General features: G+C 38.9%; 1 protein-coding gene across 2 annotated transcripts in view; it reads left to right on the top strand.

Moving 5' to 3' along the window:
- The first annotated feature begins 17,101 nt into the window (after positions 1-17,101).
- GPC6 (glypican 6) overlaps positions 17,102-21,119 on the top strand; it is a 1,181,721-nt gene continuing 1,177,703 nt past the window's right edge. Inside the window, exon 1 of one of the 2 annotated variants that reach the window (XM_031655722.1) lies at positions 17,102-17,287. In XM_031655722.1, the coding sequence (XP_031511582.1) occupies positions 17,260-17,287 (28 nt within the window). In that variant the 5' untranslated portion in view covers positions 17,102-17,259. Of the gene's footprint in view, positions 17,288-17,943; positions 18,755-21,119 lie in introns of those variants that run through there. The other variant, XM_021929443.2, reaches the window with a different exon arrangement.

The raw sequence follows: 21,119 nt of genomic DNA on the forward strand, positions 1-21,119 counted from the left end.
ATGAATTGAGTTTGCAGAGGACAAGTTAATATGAGGATTAACAAAATACTTCTTATCCTTGCTGGTTCTATTATATTTTTGACCCTTTGATGAAAGATCATTTATCAGAACCATAGGCTTCACAGAAAAGAGCAAGAGAGCAAAACTATCTACTGCTAGATAATTATAGAGCTAATTCTTAGAAAGAAATGTTAGTGTCTATAAAATTTATTCCTCAATTTGGTCCCCTATGGATTTTGTTTTTATTCACTCTATCTGCTGAGGCTTTTCAGGTATGCAACATGCTGAAAAAGGCATAATGAGAATGTTCACTCAACACATAGATAGTTTTGAGGGCTTTCAATCTTGCATTTTCAAAGCAACTTTTAATGTTGCTATTTTCTGGGATTTGATCAATGGTTGTATTAATGTTTTCCATTGCTGCTATAACAAATTGTCACAAAATTTGTGGCTTAAAACAACAAAAAATTATTTACAGTTTTAAAGTTTGCTTACAGTTCTAAAGGTCAGAAGGCCCCAACGTGTCATATGGGACTAAAATTAAGGTGTTGTAGGACTGCATTCGTTCTGCAGATTCTGGGGGAGAATTCACTCTTTGTGTGGTCCAGCTTCTCAAAAGCACCTGCATTCTTTCATCTGTGGTTCCCTTCTAGTGGTCACAGCACTTTGACCTCTCCTTCTCTGACTCTATCCCTCCTACTTCCTTCTTATAAGGACCTTGTGATTATACTGAGCCCACCTAGATAATCCAGAATAATCTCCCCATCCCAAAGAGCCTTAAATTAATCACATGTGCAAAGCTCCTTTTGCCATGCAAGGCAACATATTCATAGGTTCTAGGGATTAGGATTTGGACTTCTTTGGGGGACCATTTTTCTGCCTAACACAGTGGTCAAATATTAAGGTGAGTTTTTATAAATACTTTCCCTAATTTTAAGTAAATAAAAGCTATGTTTTTATTTGAGGGTGAAAAATATAGAGATCACATTCTCTAACACAGTGTCTTAAAATAGTAAACTATAAATATTTTTATTCCAAATAAAGAGTTCAAGTAAGATAGATGCCAGTAACAAAATGGTCATTGATAATGTTTAGACAGATGCTAACAATGTAAAAAACAAGGAACATAATGATTGTTTTCCACTTATGAGAAAATATACTCAGAACTGATGTTTAGTCAATAATTTGGGAAGTGAATAAATAAAATATTTGATGGAATACCATCACTGTTAAAATAAATGAAAAATATCTGTATTTAAGAATAAGAATACAGTCAAAAACACAAAATAAGTAATGAAAGCATGTTTCAAACTAACTTTACCCACTACAATATCAAGTCCAGCTTCGATCAGATGGACATGGATATGCTTTACTCATGAAAATTAACTGAGCTCTACGTTTTTGATATGTGCACTTTTTGTATGTATTATACTTTAAAACAACTTTTTAAAAGTTGTGGCATATTCTGATCATAAGATTATTACATTTATATAAATTTTATGATGTAATATACTACTAGTTATTGTTTATGCAAGTATAAAGTACTCATTATGTACCAAAACTGTGTCAGGCAGTCAACATTCTTCATATCATCAAATCCTGGAATTAACCTGTGGTATAAGTTTAAACTTATTATCCAGAGAAAGACTCAGACATTTAAAGAAGTTAATTTACACAGGTCACAGAGCTAGTAGTCCAGGAAGCAATATTTGAAACCAACACAGGTACTGGTTATAACTGCCACTCTTTTTTTAACTAATGTAAGAAATTTTAAACATTTCCAGTTCCCACATTTATAGAAACATTGTATCTAAACACCATAAAGGTTATATATGACAAACATACAGCTAATGTCATACTTAACAGGGAAAAGTTGAAAGCTTTTCCTCTAAGATCTAGAACAGGACAGGATTCTCACTCTTGCCACTTTATTCAACACAGTACTGGAAGTCTTAGCCGGAGCAATTAGACCAAAACAAACAAACAAACAAAAAAAACAAAAACAAAAAACCCCAAAAAAATGAAGAAGAAAAAGGCATCTAAACTAGAAAGGAACAAGTTAAATCATCCCTGTTTGCAGATGACATGATCTTATAGAAAAACCTAAAGATTTCACACACACACACACACACAATCTATGAGAAGAAACACATTCAGTAACGTTGCAGGATACAAAATCAACATAAAAATTCATAGCATTTCTATACACTAATAGCCAATTATCTGAAAAAGAAATCAAGAGAATAATTCCATTTACAATAGCTACAAAAAAACCCACATGGAAATAAAATTGACTAAGAAGATGATAGATCTCTACACTGAATATTATTAAACATTGAAGAAAGAAGTTGAAGAAGATACAAATAAATGAAAAGATATCCCATTTTCATAAACTGGAAGATATAACATTGTTTAATTGTCTGTATTACCAAAAGTGATACACAAATTCAATGGAGTCCCTATCAAAATACTAATGACATTCTTCACAGAAATAGAAAAAAATCCTAAAATTTGTGTGGAACAACAGGAGACTCCAAATGGCCAAAGCAAACTTGAGCATAAAGAAAAAAAACTGGGGCATCAGACTACCAATATAAACTCTAACTCTATAGTAATGAAAACAGCATAGTGCTGGCATAAATGCAAACACATAGACCAATAGGACAGAGTAGAGAGCCCAGAAATAAATCCACACGTTGGCAGTCAACTGATTTTCAACAAAGGTGCCAAGAACACACAATGGGGAAAGGACTGTCTCTTTAATAAGTGGTTTTGGTAACACTGGATATCTACAGGCAGAACAAGGCAATTTAGACACATCTCTCACCATATACAAAAATCAACTCAAAATGGGATTGAGACTTAAATGTGTAAGACCTAAAACTATAAACTACTAGAAGAAAACATGGGGAAAGCTCCAAGACATTGGTCTGAGTAATGATTTTTTTGATATAACCACAGAAGCATAGGCAACTAAAGCAAAAATAAATTGTATTATATCGAATTAAAAAGCTTCTGCACAGCAAAAGAAACTGTCAACAAAGTGCAGAGACAACCTATGGAATGAGAGAAAGTATCTGCAAGCTATACATCTCATAATGGCTAATATCCAAAATATAAGACCTGTAAACAACTCAATATCAAGAGAACAAATAACCCAGTTTAAAAATGTGCAAAAGACTTGAATAGATATTTCTCACAAAAAGACATATGAATGGCCAACTGATATATGAAAAAAATGCTCAACATCACTAGTAATCAGAGAAATGCAAATCAAAACGACAATGGAATACAACCTCACACCAGTTAGAATGGTTATTAACAAAAAGACAGAAGATAACAAGTGTTGGCAAGGATGTAGAAAAAGGGAACCCTTGCATGCTGTTGGTGGAATGTAAGCTAGTATAACCAGTGTGGAAAACAGGATGGAAGTTTCTCAAAGAATTAAAAATAGGACTACCATATGTTCAAGAAGTCCCACTACTGGGTAAATATCGAAAGCAAAGGAAATGAGTATATGAAAGAGATATCTATGCTGCCATGTTTATTGCAGTACTATTCACAATAGCCAAGATATGGAATCAAACTAAGATAAATGGATTGAGAATCAATAGATGAAAGAATTAAGAAACTGTTGTAAATATACTCAATGGAATACTATTCAGCCATAAAAAAGGAAGTCCTGTCATTTGAGACAACATGGATGATCTGAAGTTTATGTTAAGTAAAATAAGCCAGGCAGAGAAAGATAAATACCACATGATCTCACTCACATGTGGAATTTAGAAAAGATTGTCTCATAGAAATAGAGAGTAGATTGGTGGTTACTAGAGGCTAAGATGGTTGGGAGAATATTGAGGACTGTTGGTCGAAGGATACAAAATTACAGTTAAATAGGAGGAGTAAGTTTCAAGAGATGGATTGTATAGCATAGTGACTATATTAATGATGCTATATTCCTGAAAAAATGCTAAAAGTGGATGTTGTTTTCATCACAAAAAATGGTAACTATGTGAATTAATGAAAATGCTAATTAGCTAGATTTAGCTATTCCACAATGTGTATATCCTTCAAAAGAGCATGTTGTACACAATAAATGCATACAATTTTATTATATCTGTCAATTAACTAAATTTGAAAAAATAATAGTTTCAATATGCATGAAAGTGTTACTAATATAGTATCATGTACATGTGATCTTTACCATTTCCCAAGAAATGTATTATATTTCTTAGAAATGAATTGTAATAGCACACATTAATTCACTTGTGAAACTGAAGCTCTCCTATTGACCCATAACACTCTTCTGAAAATATAAGATTTTTTTAATTCTAATTTAAACTTCATTTTCTTGATCATACCACTACTTTTTATTAATCAAAATTACTAACATATTTTAAAGAATAGAAAACTGATAATTTCAGATTCTTCTGCAAAGCAACAGCCAAGAGATGAATATTCTGTTATTTGTGGCCAGCTAAAATACTGTGTTAGATTATGAAAAATTGAAATTTTTGGCTGGGCGCGTTCGCTCATGCCTGTAATCCCAGCACTTTGGGAGGCCGAGGTGGGCGGATCACGAGGTCAGGAGATGGAGACCATCCTGGCTAACACGGTGAACCCCATCTCTACTAAAAATATAAAAAAGTAGCCGGGCGCCTGTAGTCCCAGCTACTTGGGAGGCTGAGGCAGGAGAATGGCGTGAACCCGGGAGGCGGAGCTTGCAGTGAGCTGGGACTGCACCACTGCACTCCAGCCTGCGCGACAGAGCAAGACTCCGTCTCAAAAAAAAAACAACAAAAAAACAAAGAGAAAAATTCACATTTTCTCCGTAACATATAGAAACATTTTTAGTAGGTTTAAAATGATTAGTCTTGATGAAGTTTATGAGTATGTGGAGCAGATAGTGAATGTTAAGGTGGGCAAACTAAATTTATTAATCTGATCTTTTATATATTCTCAAGTGTATTCGTTTCTGAGATCCTAACTGAGTGGCAATTACAGGTAAGACCTTTTTCTAGGGCCCAGAGTAATCAATTCTCATAACAAAAACAAATTCCCCTGTCTTGTTTTCTCAGGTTTCTGAGTCAATGATCTTTCAATTAAAGTGTAGCAAAATCACAATTGCAAGCACAGCCAGACCCCGCTTTGATTGCTTTTAGGAAAGTTACATAAAGAAGCCAATTATTAATTAACAAGACATAAATTATAATGTGGCTCATATTTTCATTAAATATATATTATATAGATTAATTGGATTGAAGTGGTACCCTTTCAAGAAATAATGGTCAAACCTACATTTTTAAGTAGGCTTGAGATTAAAAAATGTTAAAGCCAGGATCTCTGTATCTGTTTGCCCTTCTTGAGGCCTTTGGCTATATTACCTTTTATTTCTTGTCCGATTTAATTTTTAAATAATTTTAAACATGAAAGGACTCTGAATTCAATGAAGCTCTAGAGTGGAGTCTCATGAGGGCAGAGACACAGTCTGCAGTTTCACAATTTTATAACAAGTTCTAGCATGATGATTCTGGGAATGAATGGCTGAATGAACAGTCTGTTTACAGAAGTCAGAATGATAACAAATTGTGGAGTTGAAATCATAGACTGAGGAAGATCGCCAGCCCTGTCATAACATTGGAGAACCTGAGGCAAGTGTACAAATGGGAGTCCACAGAAGGTATCGCCTGTAGACTGACAATCAGAGCTCCTGTCCTATTCACTACACCAAATTGCAGGGTCTTCTGGGTTTCCAGATGTCTTTTTCAAAATTTTCTAAGTCTTCCTCCAGTCTCTCAGATGACCAGGACTTGCATATCCCTTTAGGTATGATGTTCCAAACCTAAACCTGGACATGCATAGGCCTTGCACCCATTTCTCCCATTTGGGGTGCTCTCCAAGCTTATAATCACTCTCTCTCGTTTATCCATGCATGCATGTATTTATGTATACACACTCTTTCTCTCTCTTTGTGTCTCTATCTCTCTTTTTGATGTGGGTTGTCCAGAGGCTTGAAGTTGCTCAAGGACTCACTCTTGTATGGTCATTCCGGGGTTCTGACTGTGCTGTTTATGGTTTACTGGAGAGTCACTCCCTTTCATCTCTTTGCTGGGATCACCAACAGCTTCAGTCTGTGTCTGAGTCTTTGCAACTCAGGAACCTGGGAACAGCTGACATTGCAGAGGCCATACAGAGGCATGGTGGTCTTATGTGCTATCTCCCAATTTTAAATGATGACACTGCTTTAAATTATTTCAAGGCCAACAAAACACATATGTATGTCAGATCAGTTCCTGGGACTGCTATTTCATATTATAGAACCTTGAATATTAAAAGGGCTACTTGAATTTCCCTATATCTTCTCAAGGCATGTTCCCTAAATATCTTGATAGGACCCTGGAGAGTAAGACTCCCCTAGAAGCCAGAGGTTGGTTTGGAAGAAAACTATCTTTAGTGACTCAGGCTGATTTGTATTTTTTGAATGATAAAGGCAACTGTAGGACACATGTCTCCCTGGAGCAGAAAAATACAAGACAAACACGATTGTAATGTCTAATAGGGATGCTTACCATATTTTTTTCCTATTTAGCTCACCAGAGGGTCTTGACGGTCCCCGCTAGGCTAAACTTTGAGTGACTTAAAGCCTGAGACCAGGGTTTATTAACTACTGGGGCACAGTGCACTCAACAATTGCTTGTAGGACTTATTTTATAGGAAAATGTTGTAAGTGTGCATATCTATGTATGTATGTATGTATGTATGTATGTATCTATCTATCTATCTATCTATCTATCTATCTATCTTTTTTTTTTTTTTTGAGATAGAGTTTCACTCTGTCGCCCAGGCTGGAGTGCAGTGGCACAATCTCGGCTCACTGCAACCTCCGCCTCCTGGGTTCAAGCAATTCTCTGCCTCAACCTCCCAAGTAGCTGGCTAATTTTTGTTGTATTTTTAGTAGAAACAGGGTTTCAACTTCTTGGCCAGGCTGATCTTGAATTCCTGACCTCATGATCCACCTGCCTTAGCCACCCAAAGTGCTGGAATTACAGGCACCTGCCACCATGCCCAGCTAATTTTTTTTGTATTTTTAGTAGAGATGGGGTTTCACCATCTTGGCCAGAATGATCTTGAACTCCTGACCTCATGATTCACCCTCCTCGGCCTCCCAAAGTGCTGGGATTACAGACATGAGCCACTGTGCCCGGGCGTGTGCTTATACTTTTATAAATATAAGCTGTTATTTCCTTCAAATCATTGTACACATACTGCTTTGTAGCATATATATACATTTAAAAAATCTCAGAAATTTACTATTGTTTTTTGTCTTCTAGCATGTTTTTGTTGTCCTGACAACTGCTATCCACTTAGTCAGTGTATGGGTTGTCAGCTGAGATAACAAAGAAATCAATTCTCATCTTTTAAATTTCTAAAAATTCTCTTAAACTTAATGCAGAGATGGCAGTCTTAGCAGCCATGGCTTTTGATTTATAAGAGCTAGAAGCATGCAGAAAGAGGAAAGTTTCTTTTGAGCTCCAAAAGGTCTAAGATCTGAAGTATAGGCCATAAGCAATAGATTAGAGAGAATGCAAAATACATGCAGCCAGAGCCATTTCCTTGTCCCATCCTAGCTAAAAATGCTGGGAGAAGTGGGAGAGAGAATGCTGAAGGAAGCAAGTAGATGATAGCGTTTCCCCCCATGTCCTGTCTATGGGCTGAACCCTAATGGGATTAGGGCTTCTACTGTGGAAAGATGTGTATTCTGACTTTCCCATCTGGAGATATTCCTAGTCTGTAGCTTCTCTGATACACTTTGTATTACAATGACATGGGAGCTTTGAAACAGAAGGAATGCAGGGGCAAAGTGAGGGACATACAGAGAGGTGCAGGCGGCGACCCAGCCTTCCCATGCAATCAACAAAAGGGCAGAGGGAAGTTAAGATAGAGAGAAAACAAAACAAAATAAAACTCTACTGGAAGTTCACGCACACTGGTGTGTGTGCGGGAAGTCTAGGTCAGAAGAAGGGTAGTGCAACTTAGGATACAGTGTAGACTAGATAGCCAGGGACTGGACAAAAATCCACTTCTCAGAAAATGCTTCTAGAACATAGCAATGACCAAGAATTTAGATGATTGATCTGCTTTCACCAATGTCTGGCTGTCTCACCATATCCTCATGGGAAAAAAGAACCCTCTCTGGGAAGGGAGATATGTCTGAAAAAGTTCTTATGTGACTAAATTTACCTGGAATTAGCAAGATAAAATTTTCTCCTACTGAGTAGAAGAAAGATTTGAAATAGAACTCAAATTCCATTACAGGAAAATAAAGGAGGTTCCATTTCTTAAACCTGAGTTTGTGGCCTGTGAAAATGCATGACCATTATACAAATATAAAATTTTCCATCTGAGCTGCTACCAGTTGCAATACATAATAGTTTTGCATGATGATTAAGTAATTCTTTAAGTAAATTTGAAGAACATGTTTTGCCCGCAAGAATGGAAAAAAAAAAAATCTAGAAATCTTCTTGCCAAAGTCCAAAGACTTCTAGTGAATATTTAAATTCAATGTTGTGATGCCCTATATTTTTGTTGAATGGTGAAGTAAGTGTGATTCATTAAGCTCTCATTCATTATGAAAACAGACTAGCAAATTATATCTTTTGTAAGTAAAATCATTATGAACATAATTTACAAAATACATTAAGTCCTTTCATGATCTTTCTAAAGGAAAAGCCAAATAGTTTTAAACACTTTGAAAGGGCATTATCATTTAAAAATCTTAGGTCGTTCTTCTTGTTAGTTATTTTTTGAAATATTTCTTGGGCAAATATCTACACTTGGTTGTAATTTGCGCAGTACAAACTATTTTTTATGTGTACCCCAGAGAATCACTATCACTATGTTTTCGAGTGTAAAGTAAAAATGAAATTCTAGTTTCTTAAATACTGTATTCAAACGTTCTTTTCTTTTCCTCTCGAATTTGTGTAAGCCTGTCTTGCCCCTTAGAGACTGTAACATGATCCTTCATCTCTTCAATTTTTGTATTAAATCATTATTTTTGAACTTGTAAAAGCAACATATAAGCCAGGCAGCATGTTACAAATTTAAAATAAGCTTGTTTAACTCTCCATGGGGTTTTAAAATCAGTTATCTACTTAAATTAAGGTGGAAGTCAGAGCAGATTTAGTGTCCTTCTATGCTATGCACACTCACAATACTGTTCATTACCACGAACATGCCGGTACATGTTTGTTTCCCAGGAAAAATAGAGCCCTATTCATTATTCATAGAGGTCCTCCTGTACAGTAAAGACATTCATTCTCTAATGGCTCTATGACTAGGGTGTTGTGAAGCCCAAAGATGTTTTTTTTGGAAGACAGTTTACCAATTACAAGCAAACAGCACTGGATTGCTTAGTAATGTCCTCAACATTGATTGGCTATGATTGCAAATGAACATCAGGAGAAATCCAAAGGCACATCACTGCCTGTTTCTATGCTTGCTTGCTTCAGACACCTCCCTGGAAACAGATCATTAGTAGATGGAACTTCCAACTGGCTAGCTCAGACTTTTTTTTTTTTTTTTTTTGCTTCAAGTAACTTAAAAAATATACACCAGATTTTCTCTCTCACAAACATTTAATTATTTCCCCCTGAAATGTAATAAAATGTGTGAAGTTAATATAGAAGCAAGTTTTAAAAATGATTGCCTGGAAGTGAGTTCAGGCTGTGAAGGCAAATAGACCATATTCTTCAAATAAAACACAATGATGTGTTATATGAAGCTAAATACAATAGAATTTTCTGTGGCTGATAAAGAACATAGGATGTTGGCCTTACATGTTTGATGTAAATTCAGCAAACTTAAGCTTAGATTTTGACTTACCAATAAACAATAGAGATCAAGATCAGTGCTATTTTCTATCCATAGATCTAAAGATTATTGATAGTTGGTATTTATTATGCAGGCTGTAAACCCAGAATGTGACACAGTTGGGCTTAATGTAGTCACACAATGGTTAGGAAACTTTGCTCAGTGTGGAAGATGGAAGTATGTTTGTGATCATTTTAAGGAATCAAAACTAAAACAAAATCACTTGTGCATAAAAATCTTAATTGAAAATGTTGGCATTGACAAAGAATATGCTACAGGTTTGTCTGGCCATATGGCAGAGTTGTTTTCCTGACTTAGTAGAAAGCATATTTTATTGCTCAGTTCTTGTGCTTACTCCTACTGATGACTAAGTTGAAGAAACAAATTTTCTTTGTCCTCCTGATGTCCATGTATATTCACTCCAGTCATGATGGGGAATGGTTGGAGTTTGAGAAGCTATGTAAATAAGAATGGAATAGTTTCTTGTAACTGGCCTAATAGATGACATTCATTATAAAAGAATCAGACATTTTTAGGAATCAGCCTGGTTATTGGTATATCACTGGACTCATGTTGTTGACCTGGTTCCATTAAGATTTTTGAGTTTTTCTTTGTAGAATGGTATATTAATACCAACTTGACTGTTTTCTCCTTCCTTTTCTTTTTTCTTTTTTTTTTTTTTTTGAGACAGAGTCTTACTCTGTTACCCAGGCTGGAGTGTCGTGGTATAATCTCAGCTCACTGCAACCTCTGCCTACCGGGTTCAAGCAATTCTCCTGCCTCAGCCTCCCGAGTAGCTGGGACTACAAACTTGCACCACCATGCCCGGCTAATTTTTGTATTTTTAGTAGAGATGGGGTTTCACTATGTTGGCCAGGCTGGTCTTGAACTCCTGACCTCGTGATTCACCCTCCTCGGCCTCCCAAAGTGTTGGGATTACAGGCCTGAGCCACCATGCCCGGCCCTCTCCTACTCTGTCTTTCTTATGACCAAACAATAGTCATTTTTATGACTTCTAACTGGGATGTATGTGACTATAGCAATGAATAGAGAAAAGCTAACTGAAATGATACTGCCTTATGGTGTAACAAGAAAACAAATATATTTTATTGACTTCCATATACCACTAGATAAAGCAGATAATCCGTTCAAAATTTTCACTCAATTTTTTTTTTTGCTAGAATCTATGGTAATTTACAATAATATTGAATGAATTTAGTTATTGTATTTTGAAGTTATTAGAAAACTTCCCAAATTAAAAGCTTTGAGTATGTTACTTAATTTTAGAGTATTCAGATTGGTTTCAATTATTAAAAGTAATGTCGTATCAATATATGATCATAGATAGCAAGGTTTAGTCATATTAGTATCTTAAAATGTCTTCAGTTTTTTAATTCTAATCAAACAAGTCAAACAATTTTGTAATTTGTTTAAGCAAATTTTTTGTTTTCATCCTCTTATGTTAGTTTATATTAACATTTTTAAAAACCTTAATCAAAAAATTGTATCTTACTACTCCTTCTGAGCAGGTGCCTTCTAAGCTGATGTTGCATAGAAAACAGTTACAAGAGCAGAGGCCTGCAGGTAGTAAGAAATAACAGCAATATTTTATGGGTTGATTATCAGTGTTTTCCAAAAACTAAGTCTGTCATACTGCTTGTTTAATGTCAACATAATTAACAACAGATACTTAACTCAGGGCCTTTAAATCTGTGAAACCATTTTAATAAAGAGTTAATGTTCCACTGATGAAAGTTAGCGTCATGTGAAGAGCTATTCCCTACTGAATAAGTCTGTGTTGTTATCCACTTGCCTTAAGAAATGCCATTGTTTATGATGCCAGATGATCTGAAAACTATGCAAAGCTTCATTCATCCTTCACAAAAGCCAAACCACCAGAATAATGACTGGCAAGAAGCATGGTTTTAATAATCCAGGTATGTCAAATTTACTGCTTAGCTACAGAATCATCTCTCATAACATTAATATCTGAATTTATAACAAGACACAGTTAGACAATCTTTTATTAACTACAAAAATGCAAGTTTATTCATTTGTGATAGGTTTTTCACCTTCGTCACTCTTACATTTACATATCTGATTTGGAAACACTTCAAAAATGCGTGAGCTTCAAATAATGGCATTGTCAAATGCATCTATTAATATTGTGAGCCTTCAAGTCAAAATGAAACTCTTGCTGCTATACAATAAACTTTCCTAATGATGTTATGAAATGATGCTTAGCCAGTAGTACATTTGTCAAGATTGTTCCAAGGCATAGTCTTAACAGCAATTTTTGAAAGTAAATATTTGGTTACTCAATATTTAAATATATTTAATACCTAAGATGCAGTTCTAGGCATGAAAATCACTTAGAATCAATGAAGAGTAGACTCCTGGGTCATTAATATATATGAACATTTAAAAATAGTGTTTTATTTAATTTTATTGTTTAAGACCGAGTCTCACTGTCACCCAGGCTGGAATGCAGTGCACTATCACCACTCACTGCAGCCTTGACCTCTCAGGCTCCGGTGATCCTCCCACTTCAGCTTCCCAAGTAGCTGAGATTACAGGTGCACCCCACCACACCCAGCTAATTTTTGTGTATTTTGTAGAGATAGGATTTTGCTATGTTGTCCAGTCTGGTCTCAAACCCCTGGCCTCAGGTACTGGGATTATAGGTGTGAGCCACTGCACCTGGCCTGAAAATAGTATTTTAAATAATTGTGATGCCTTAATATATTTTCTATTCTGTGTTGTTGACTGTTGATAGTAATATTTTAGGTAACGATGAGTAGATCGTAAGATTATATGGAATATTTTTATTGTCTAAGTTTTTGACATATATGAAGACTAAACATAACTAAATAACTAGAGTCCTTTCAGTTCTCTTAGATAAACCCTGTTATAACTTTTAGGAGAAAATCTGGTTAAGCAGATCACATGATTCCTTTCTTTGAAGCCAAACAGTTCTGGCTTCAGAGTCTTAGAAGAATATTTCAAGACAAGAAGAATCTGCTGCCCCACAGTGTTTGGTTTTCCCCCAAGAGATCATTAGCAACCCAGTTTGTTCTCAGCTGCCCTAAAGATATAATTTTAATTGGTTTATATTAGCACTAGGTATACATTTAAGGCTCAATAAATGTTAAATGAACTATTAGGATTTCACTGGATATGAACCACAAGATGGAAATGAAAGATTTTCACCATTTCTGGTCATTATTCACCTAAGTTTACCTTTTCTTTCTCTGTAACTCAGCAACCTTCCCATTATCCAGGCACCTGGCAGAGCTACTGTTGTTAAATTTCTGACAGCTTTTTCATTACAGGCCGTGTTTTTCAAGAGGCAGGTTAACTAAGCGATTTTGATTTGTGCCAAGCTGAGATGTGGAATAGGCACTTCAAGTCCATTCTCCTGTTTTCATAAGATTTTATTTGAAGTTATTTGTCCAACTTTGATCTAAAAAATACTAAGAGAAAACTAAAATTCACCCATTTTTTCATTCATGATTACTATAACTGAGAAAAAGGATGATAAATTCTGTTGTAGCTCTGCTTTTTTTTTCTTTATAAACCCAAGGCTTTTAAAAAATTAACATGAGACACTTCATACTTTTCAGAGTTATTATTTTATTCAGAAACATATTAACAGCCAATTGTTTTACTTACATGAGATAGGGTAAGACCTTTTCACTTTGTAAAACATGAACCAAATGCTATAATTTGTATTTATGTTAAACATGTGACATACTCATGTCAAAACACTATTTTTTATCTCTTAACCAAGGACTCATCTCTACTGTAGAAAACATGAAAAATGCAGATGAGAAGAAAAATTTAAAATCAACCAACCCAGTAAGATCATATTGGATTTCATTCTCTTTTTATGTCTACTCATTCTTCCTTGAAGTTTTAGAAACTTCTGGAAAGTATTCCCGACTACCTCTCTACCCCTTCTACATACAGTTACCATGCTCTAATCAGGTTTACCTGGTATTTCCATATTCTTTCCATCTACTTCACACACGACTCCATGTGGTTTAGCATCCACCCAGTTTACTATACTAAAATGTTTCTCTCAAAATTTCCAGTAAATTTCCTTATCATTGTCCAAGTACCATTATCTCCATGTCTTTCTTGTCCACTACAATTTGCTTTGTGTTTGAAAATGTCCTCACCTGGGTTCCACAATGCTACCTAATGTTTTTGTTCTCTTCTTACCTTTGCAACTATTCACTGTCTCTTGCCTTTAATTTATCTCATTATTCATTGAGTTTGGTGTATAGGTTAAATTGCTTTCACTTGTAAACGGTAGAATAACCAAGTAACAATGGCATAAACAACAGGATATTTATTAATTATTTAACAAGAAGTCCAGAGGTTGGAAGTCCTAAGGCTGGTTTGGTGACTCAAATAGGAACTCAAGGATCTAGGTTCTTTGCATCCCTCTATTGTCATTGTCTGTCTTCTAGCAATGTCTTGTCTCTTACTCAGAAGATTGGCTGTGTAGCTCTAAGAAGGCAGGAGGCTGATGCAAAATGACCCTTCTGCTCTTTTAATCAGTGAAAACACTTTTTTTTTCCCCCCAGAAATCTCCATAAATCACATTGACTAGAAATGGGTCTTACACCCACTCCTACACCATTTAATGGAATAGGGTAAAGTGCTAATTGTGATTCATCCCTTGGTGGTGAGCACAATGCCCCCTGACATAATCAGTCTTAGAGAAGCGAAAAAGAAATAGTGATGACTGTGGGATATGTGACTGACAGGGGCTGCTCGACTTGTCTGTCACCTATAGCTGCTCCTCAAGACTACGTCTTTTATTCTCTACAACTCAAAGTCTCTGAGGTTCCATTCATGTGATGCCCAGAAAGGGCTGTCGTGAAAACCAGCTGGGATGTGAAAGTACTGTATAAACGGGAGTTGTATTGGCTTATTAAGCATACCATATTTTCCTAATGAGATGCAAGCTTTTTTTTTTGTTGTTGTTGTTTGTTTTGTTTTGTTTTTTTGAGACAGGGTCTCACTCTTTCTCCCAGGCTGGAGTGCAGGGGCGCGATCTCGGCTCTCTGCTACCTCCACCTCCAGGGTTCAAAGGATTCTCCTGCTTCAGCCTCCCAAGTAGCTGGGACTGCAGGCATGTACCATCACACCCAACAATTTTTTGTATTTTTAGTAGAGAACGGGTTTCGCCATGTTGGCCAGCCTGGTCTCTAACTCCTAAGCTCAGGCAAGCCACCCTCCTTGGTGTCCCAAAGTGGTAGGATTACAGGCGTGAGCCACCACACTCAACAGAGACACAATCTTAAAATAAATATTTAGTAATTCTTCTTGTGTATTGAACCAAGCACCAACTCATGCCAATCCTTTCCTCAGACTCTATCTACATCTTTCCATTTTTCATTGTCCTATTCTAGGTATCCATTTACCTCATGCTATTTGTTTGCTTACCTTTTTTTTTTTTTTTTTTTTTTGAGACGGAGACTTGTCCTCGTTGCCAAGTCTAGAGCGCAATGGCGCCATCTCGGCTCACCGCAATGGCGCCATCTCAGCTCACCGCAACCTCTGCCTCCCAGGTTCAAGTGATTCTCCTGCCTCAGCCTCCCGGGGAGCCGAGATTACAGGCATGTGCCAGCACGTCCAGTTAATTTTGTATCTTCAGTAGAGACGGGGTTTCTCCATGTTGGTCAAGGTCGTGTCAAACTCCCTACCTCAGGTGATCTGCCTGCCTCGGCCTCCCAAAGTGCTGGGATTATAGGCATGAGCCACTGCGCCTGGCCTTGTTTGCTTCCTCTTGTATGACATTTATCCATGTTCTTTTTTCCTACTACACACAATATAAGTACTACAGCTAGGGTTCCAGCCATTAGCTGACCTTTTTGTCTAAACCAGATGCCTACTCCTCCACATGACCTCTCTCCTGTCTGGTCAGACCTCTTCCAGGAACTTCCATAACATTCCATTCTCATTCCAATACCTTGTCTAGGCTCCTGCTGTGGCTCTCAATGTTAACTGGAATGTTTAACTTTGTCTCTTACACCACTGCAAACAGTGTGACATTACTCAACAAATGGACCAGGCAGGGTTAAGGTCACCAGTAAAGCAAGTTATCTAATTTTTTGGTCTGACTTGAGTTCACAAACCTACACTAAACTATTTGACTCTCCTGATGGAATTAAACTCATCTATTTATGCTTAGTCATTCTTTTCATATAGTATCTTTGCCACAAATTCTAAGATCATTTTATAAGTATAGGGACTGCGTACAAGAGTCTAGTGCTATATAGCAGCATTGAGTGCTGATTCAATACTTAACAATGAGCTGATCTTCAAATAATTTAAAACCACATATACTATGCTTTTACCCATTCTTGCTATGCCTCTATTTAAAAAAATGAATTATCTGCTATACTGAGTCAGGGTAAATTACAATGAGTTCCAGGATAAGATGGTAGAATAGGAGGTGTGTGTTTTTACCCCCTTCCTCTGGAGTGCATAATGCTTGACTATGATACAAAGAGAAGTTTGAAGGAAGTCACGTTGTCAAATATCCCAGAAGTAATGACTTGACTACAATTCCTGATCCTATCAACCTCACCGTTTGTCCACAAACATACTAGAATATATTTTATCTTGATTTCCGTGTTGAGGGAAAGTAAGTTCAGTGATTTAAGATCTGCCAGTTAGCAGAAATATTGTGAAAGCAAACAATTGCGCTAAAATTTTAAGAGGAAAAAAGTTAAGTGTGTTGCCTTTTTGGAAAGATTTAGCTATGGATTTTTTTTTTTTTTTTTGGTTTTGTTTTGTTTTGCCCTATGAGTTAGAAGAAGACAAAGTGGCTCTGTAAATAAGTCGACTTCATTTTTAAAGTGTTTGAGGTTAAATGAGGTTGAATCTTGAGAGTCTTTTTGTTGGTTAGGAGAGGAGGAATTTATTATAAAGAGAGGAAGACAATGTAGCTAATGTGATGGTAATGACAAATTGAATGATTTAAACTTCCTGAGTCATTCTGGTCATTCACACCATCATCAGGAAAACATCTTCACGTGTAGCTTCATACATGAGCTCCACAAAACTGGGCATTACCTTCTAGTAGTTTCTGAATAATGTGCTGACCTATGATACATACAGCCACGTAAGTGAATAAACACTATTATTATTTTGTCTTGGTTTTCATTAAACTATCTTAGTAGTTTCAGGAGCTCTGAGTTTCAACACACACTTCTGCCAGCTGACTTCAGTGCGTCCATTAGCATAACAAAGTCAATTAGGCAAACCTGAATTTTCACTTTTGTCCTGTTCACAGAACATCAGTGTAAATGGAGACAGGAAGAAGAAATTGGATTGATTCTCCACTTGAGAATTACGTTAACCTGGAAGAAAATGTTAGTCTACTATGCGAAGGCATCTGGTAAGAGGGAAGATATCACCTCCCTTCCCCCATTGTGTCCCTTTATGCACCTCTGACCCTTGTTCTCTCCTTTTTTTGTTGCTTCTGTGGTCTGGTTGTTAGCTTTCCTGATCCTCCACACATTAGAAACCTAAGCATAATGATTTCTGATCTAAGGCTATGGAATATTTGAAATAAGAAAAGGGGAAATTGTTGAGTCTAGAACCAAACCTTTTGAAATAAAGAACTACCGGTCTGTAATGTGTGCCTTTAGAAAAAAACAAAGTCAAACAGAAATTAGATAACTAGTTACAGTCGTGATTGTGCTCTGCCACCCTGGAACTCCCGTATGTGACTATTTCCACTCTGGCTTTGTGTTTCAGTAGGTCAGGGACATACATTAAGAGCAACAATTGGAACTGCGTTCTCCTTTACCTCCATAAAAACACAGCTTAATAACGTGTTAATGACTTAAAATTACCTTGTCTTTCTAGATTGCTTATTGATGTCATTTCAGATCGGTATAAAGGATGTGAAGTGAATGAGAAAATAGGAACGTTTCTTTTTCTTTTTTTCCCCTTTCTACCGACTAGGAAGAGATCCAGTCCAGGTTTTGCCTTTGACTCGGCCTGTGAATTTCGGCCGTGCAATGTGTAGCACGTTTCTTTCTCCCCCCTCCTTTCTCCTTCCCTCTTGCCTCCAGTGTCTGTCTCCAGGATTTCTCTCTTCCGATTTCAGGAGGACTCTCACAGGCTCTCACAGCCTGTGTTAAGCTGAGGTTTCCCCTAGATCTCGTATATCCCCAACACATACCTCCACGCACACGCATCCCCAAGAACCTCGCGCTCACACCAACAGACACACGCGCGCACACACACTCGCTCTCGCTTGTCCGTCTCCCTCCCGGGAGAGCCGGCGCGCGTTCCCACCTTCGCCGCACACTCCGGCGAGCCGAGCCCGCAGCGCTCCAGGATTCTGCGGCCGGGAACTCGGATTGCAGCTCTGAGCCCCCATGGTGTTTTTTTAAACACTTCTTTTCCTTCTCTTCCGCGTTTTGATTGCACCGTTTCGATCTGGGGGCTAGAGGAGCAAGGCAAGCAGCCTTCCCAGCCAGCCCTTGTTGGCTTGCCATCCTCCATCTGGCTTATAAAAGTTTGCTGAGCGCAGTCCAGAGGGCTGCGCTGCTCGTCCCCTCGGCTGGCGGAAGCGGGTGACGCTGGGCAGCGACGAGGAGCGCGTCGCTGCCTCTGGCGGGCTTTCGGCTTGAGGGGCAAGGTGAAGAGCGCACCGGCCGTGGGGTTTACCGAGCTGGATTTGTATGTTGCACCATGCCTTCTTGGATCGGGGCTGTGATTCTTCCCCTCTTGGGGTTGCTGCTGTCCCTCCCGGCCGGGGCGGATGTGAAGGCTCGGAGCTGCGGAGAGGTCCGCCAGGCGTACGGTGCCAAGGGATTCAGCCTGGCGGACATCCCCTACCAGGAGATCGCAGGTAAGCGCGGGCGCGCGGCAAGGGCTGGCTGCAGCCCTCGGTTGCCGCACGTCCCCCTGGCTGCCCGGCGCCCCCTTCCTTCCCCCTGTTGCTGAGTTGGTGCCCACTTTCTGCCACCGCTCTACGGGACTCCGCGTCTCGGAGCTGGGCTGCGGATGCTCCTGCGGCTTCTCCGGCGGGGGAAGGTGTGCGTCTCCGCTGCCTCATTGTGTGCACACGCGGGAGCACCCTCGCTCCCGCCTGCCTCTGCTCTCGCGCCCTTCTACCCCTTAGTTGATGGCTCAGGCCAGGCCGGCCAGGGAGCCCGGGCCACTCCGGGGCGGCTGCAAGGCGCAGACGGAGAGCCGAGCCGGGCGCTCACCCCGCGCTCTGGTTCGGGCAAACTTGGAAGAACTGCCACCGCAGTTTGCCCAGCGCCACAGTCTGAGTGGCGCCTTCTCCACTCCCGCCCTCGCGCCGGCAGGGGCGGTGGAGAGACGCAGAGGGCTCCCCCAGCCCCTCTCTCCCCTCTTCCTGTCCTCCGGGGGCCAGAGCGCAGGGCGCCCGGGCCGGGGGCGGCCAAGGCTGGGAGGGACCCTCGCCGGGGACCTGGCCTCCGGACGCCGGCATTTCAAGGCTGGTTTGGGGACTTCACGGGCTGCCTGTTTCAGATGTGGGGCGGGCTTTCCCGTTACGGTTCCTCAGTGCTTCTCCAGTTGCTGTTGGTCACTCAGGGCTCGGGGACACCCCGCCACCCGGTCCGGAGCCGGCCTCGTCTGCCAGCGAGCAGTCAACTTCAGCCGGTGACTCAGCTGGGGATTCGGGTCCGGGTCCGGGGGCCCCGTGTCCCCCGCATGCCCGGCCACTGGCATTGCTCCACCAAGAGCTTGAGAGCGCCCACCCTTTCGCTCGGCGCCAGTGTGTGTAGCACTTGGTCTCTGACAACTTGCTCGGCTGGGTGCTTGTTTTCCGGCTCTTAGCTCCAACCGAATCCGAGCTTCTCTGGGGCTCTGTGAATGAAACGTGTCGGGAAGAGATAATCCTTTGGCTGCTAAAGAACAGAACTGAGAGAGGCCGAGGGAGGCCAGGAGATGCTGCGAGGGCGCGGGCTGCTCAAACCGGGTAGCTGAAGTCCTTAGTGACCTCAGATCGTCAAGTCAAAACGCTGAATTTCCATCAGCCTCTCTCTGCTTTTTGCCAAGTAGCTGGTGGATGGATGAAAAGCATTTTGCGGATATCTTAGAACATCACAGTTTCGATATGTTGTGGAATTGCTGTTTTCTTATGATTTTCAAGCTGTAGAAGTGAGGGTTTTTACTTACACTGAAATGAACACATTTAAATAAATTTGAGCATTGCCAAAGGGGGAAAAAAAAGAGGCGCAAATTACCAAACGCATAGAAGGAGCTTTTTCAATTCAGAGCCAGACATTCCCTTTGGTGAGTCTAAGGAAGAATCTGTGGTGAATTATAAGACTACTTTTCTATCCTTGTTACTTCTTCCTTCTTTTCCAGAACTCCTTAATTTGTTAATCAATTAATAGAGAGCGACTGTCCTCACAGCTCCTTAAGTTTCTTAACTCTCCTTTGTCTACTGTTATTTCATTCTTTTTAATTAATTGATAAGGATCAACTTCGCTTCTTTTCCCTCCCCAAATCTCAGGGAATTCAACTTTTTAAAAGGTTTGTAGTATGGATCACTTCTAGAAACTTTTTCTCCTTTAATCTGAGCTTTTTCAAACGGTATCTTTTAAGCACACAGATGTTTTCCAACATGATTTCAGATAAGATATCTCAAAGAAGAAAATAGGTGTTTTTAAATTGCTTCGGTATTCTTTAGCGGATAATGGGACACTCAGGAGACTAGAGTTCATCCTCAGCATCAGGCACATCTCTTTAATATCAAAGTGAAGATTTTCAGTGTAAAACAATTTCTGTAGTCACCATGACTGTTTGTTGAGGACATTCCCAGGGGTTCATGTAAATTCTTCAGTGGATATTTAAAGAGGTTTTTGGTTTTGGTTTTGGTTTTTTGTCTACTCCCCACCTTTTTACAATTACAGTGTTTGCTTATTAGCTATGAATTTCTAAAATGTGTGCACTTTTTTTTTTAAACTCACCTACTTTCCATGAGTAAGGGCACACTGTTAACTTTGCTTTAAGCCTTGTGTCCTTTGATGCTGGTAGACATAAATCAAGATGCAGGTCACCACAGGGTCAGAGGCACATTTAATAGGAAAATAATGAATTGAAAGATAATTGTGTTTTTTAAGGATATACTTGTTTTTTTCAAAATCAACTTTACTTAATGCTACCTATTGCTGTTTTAAGAATCACTTAGGAAATATATCCTGTTGTTACATGAACACACTCTATCTCTCCTCCCT

Source organism: Papio anubis, chromosome 15 (genome assembly GCF_008728515.1).
Source record: "Papio anubis isolate 15944 chromosome 15, Panubis1.0, whole genome shotgun sequence".
In the NCBI taxonomy this organism is placed as follows: domain Eukaryota; kingdom Metazoa; phylum Chordata; class Mammalia; order Primates; family Cercopithecidae; genus Papio; species Papio anubis.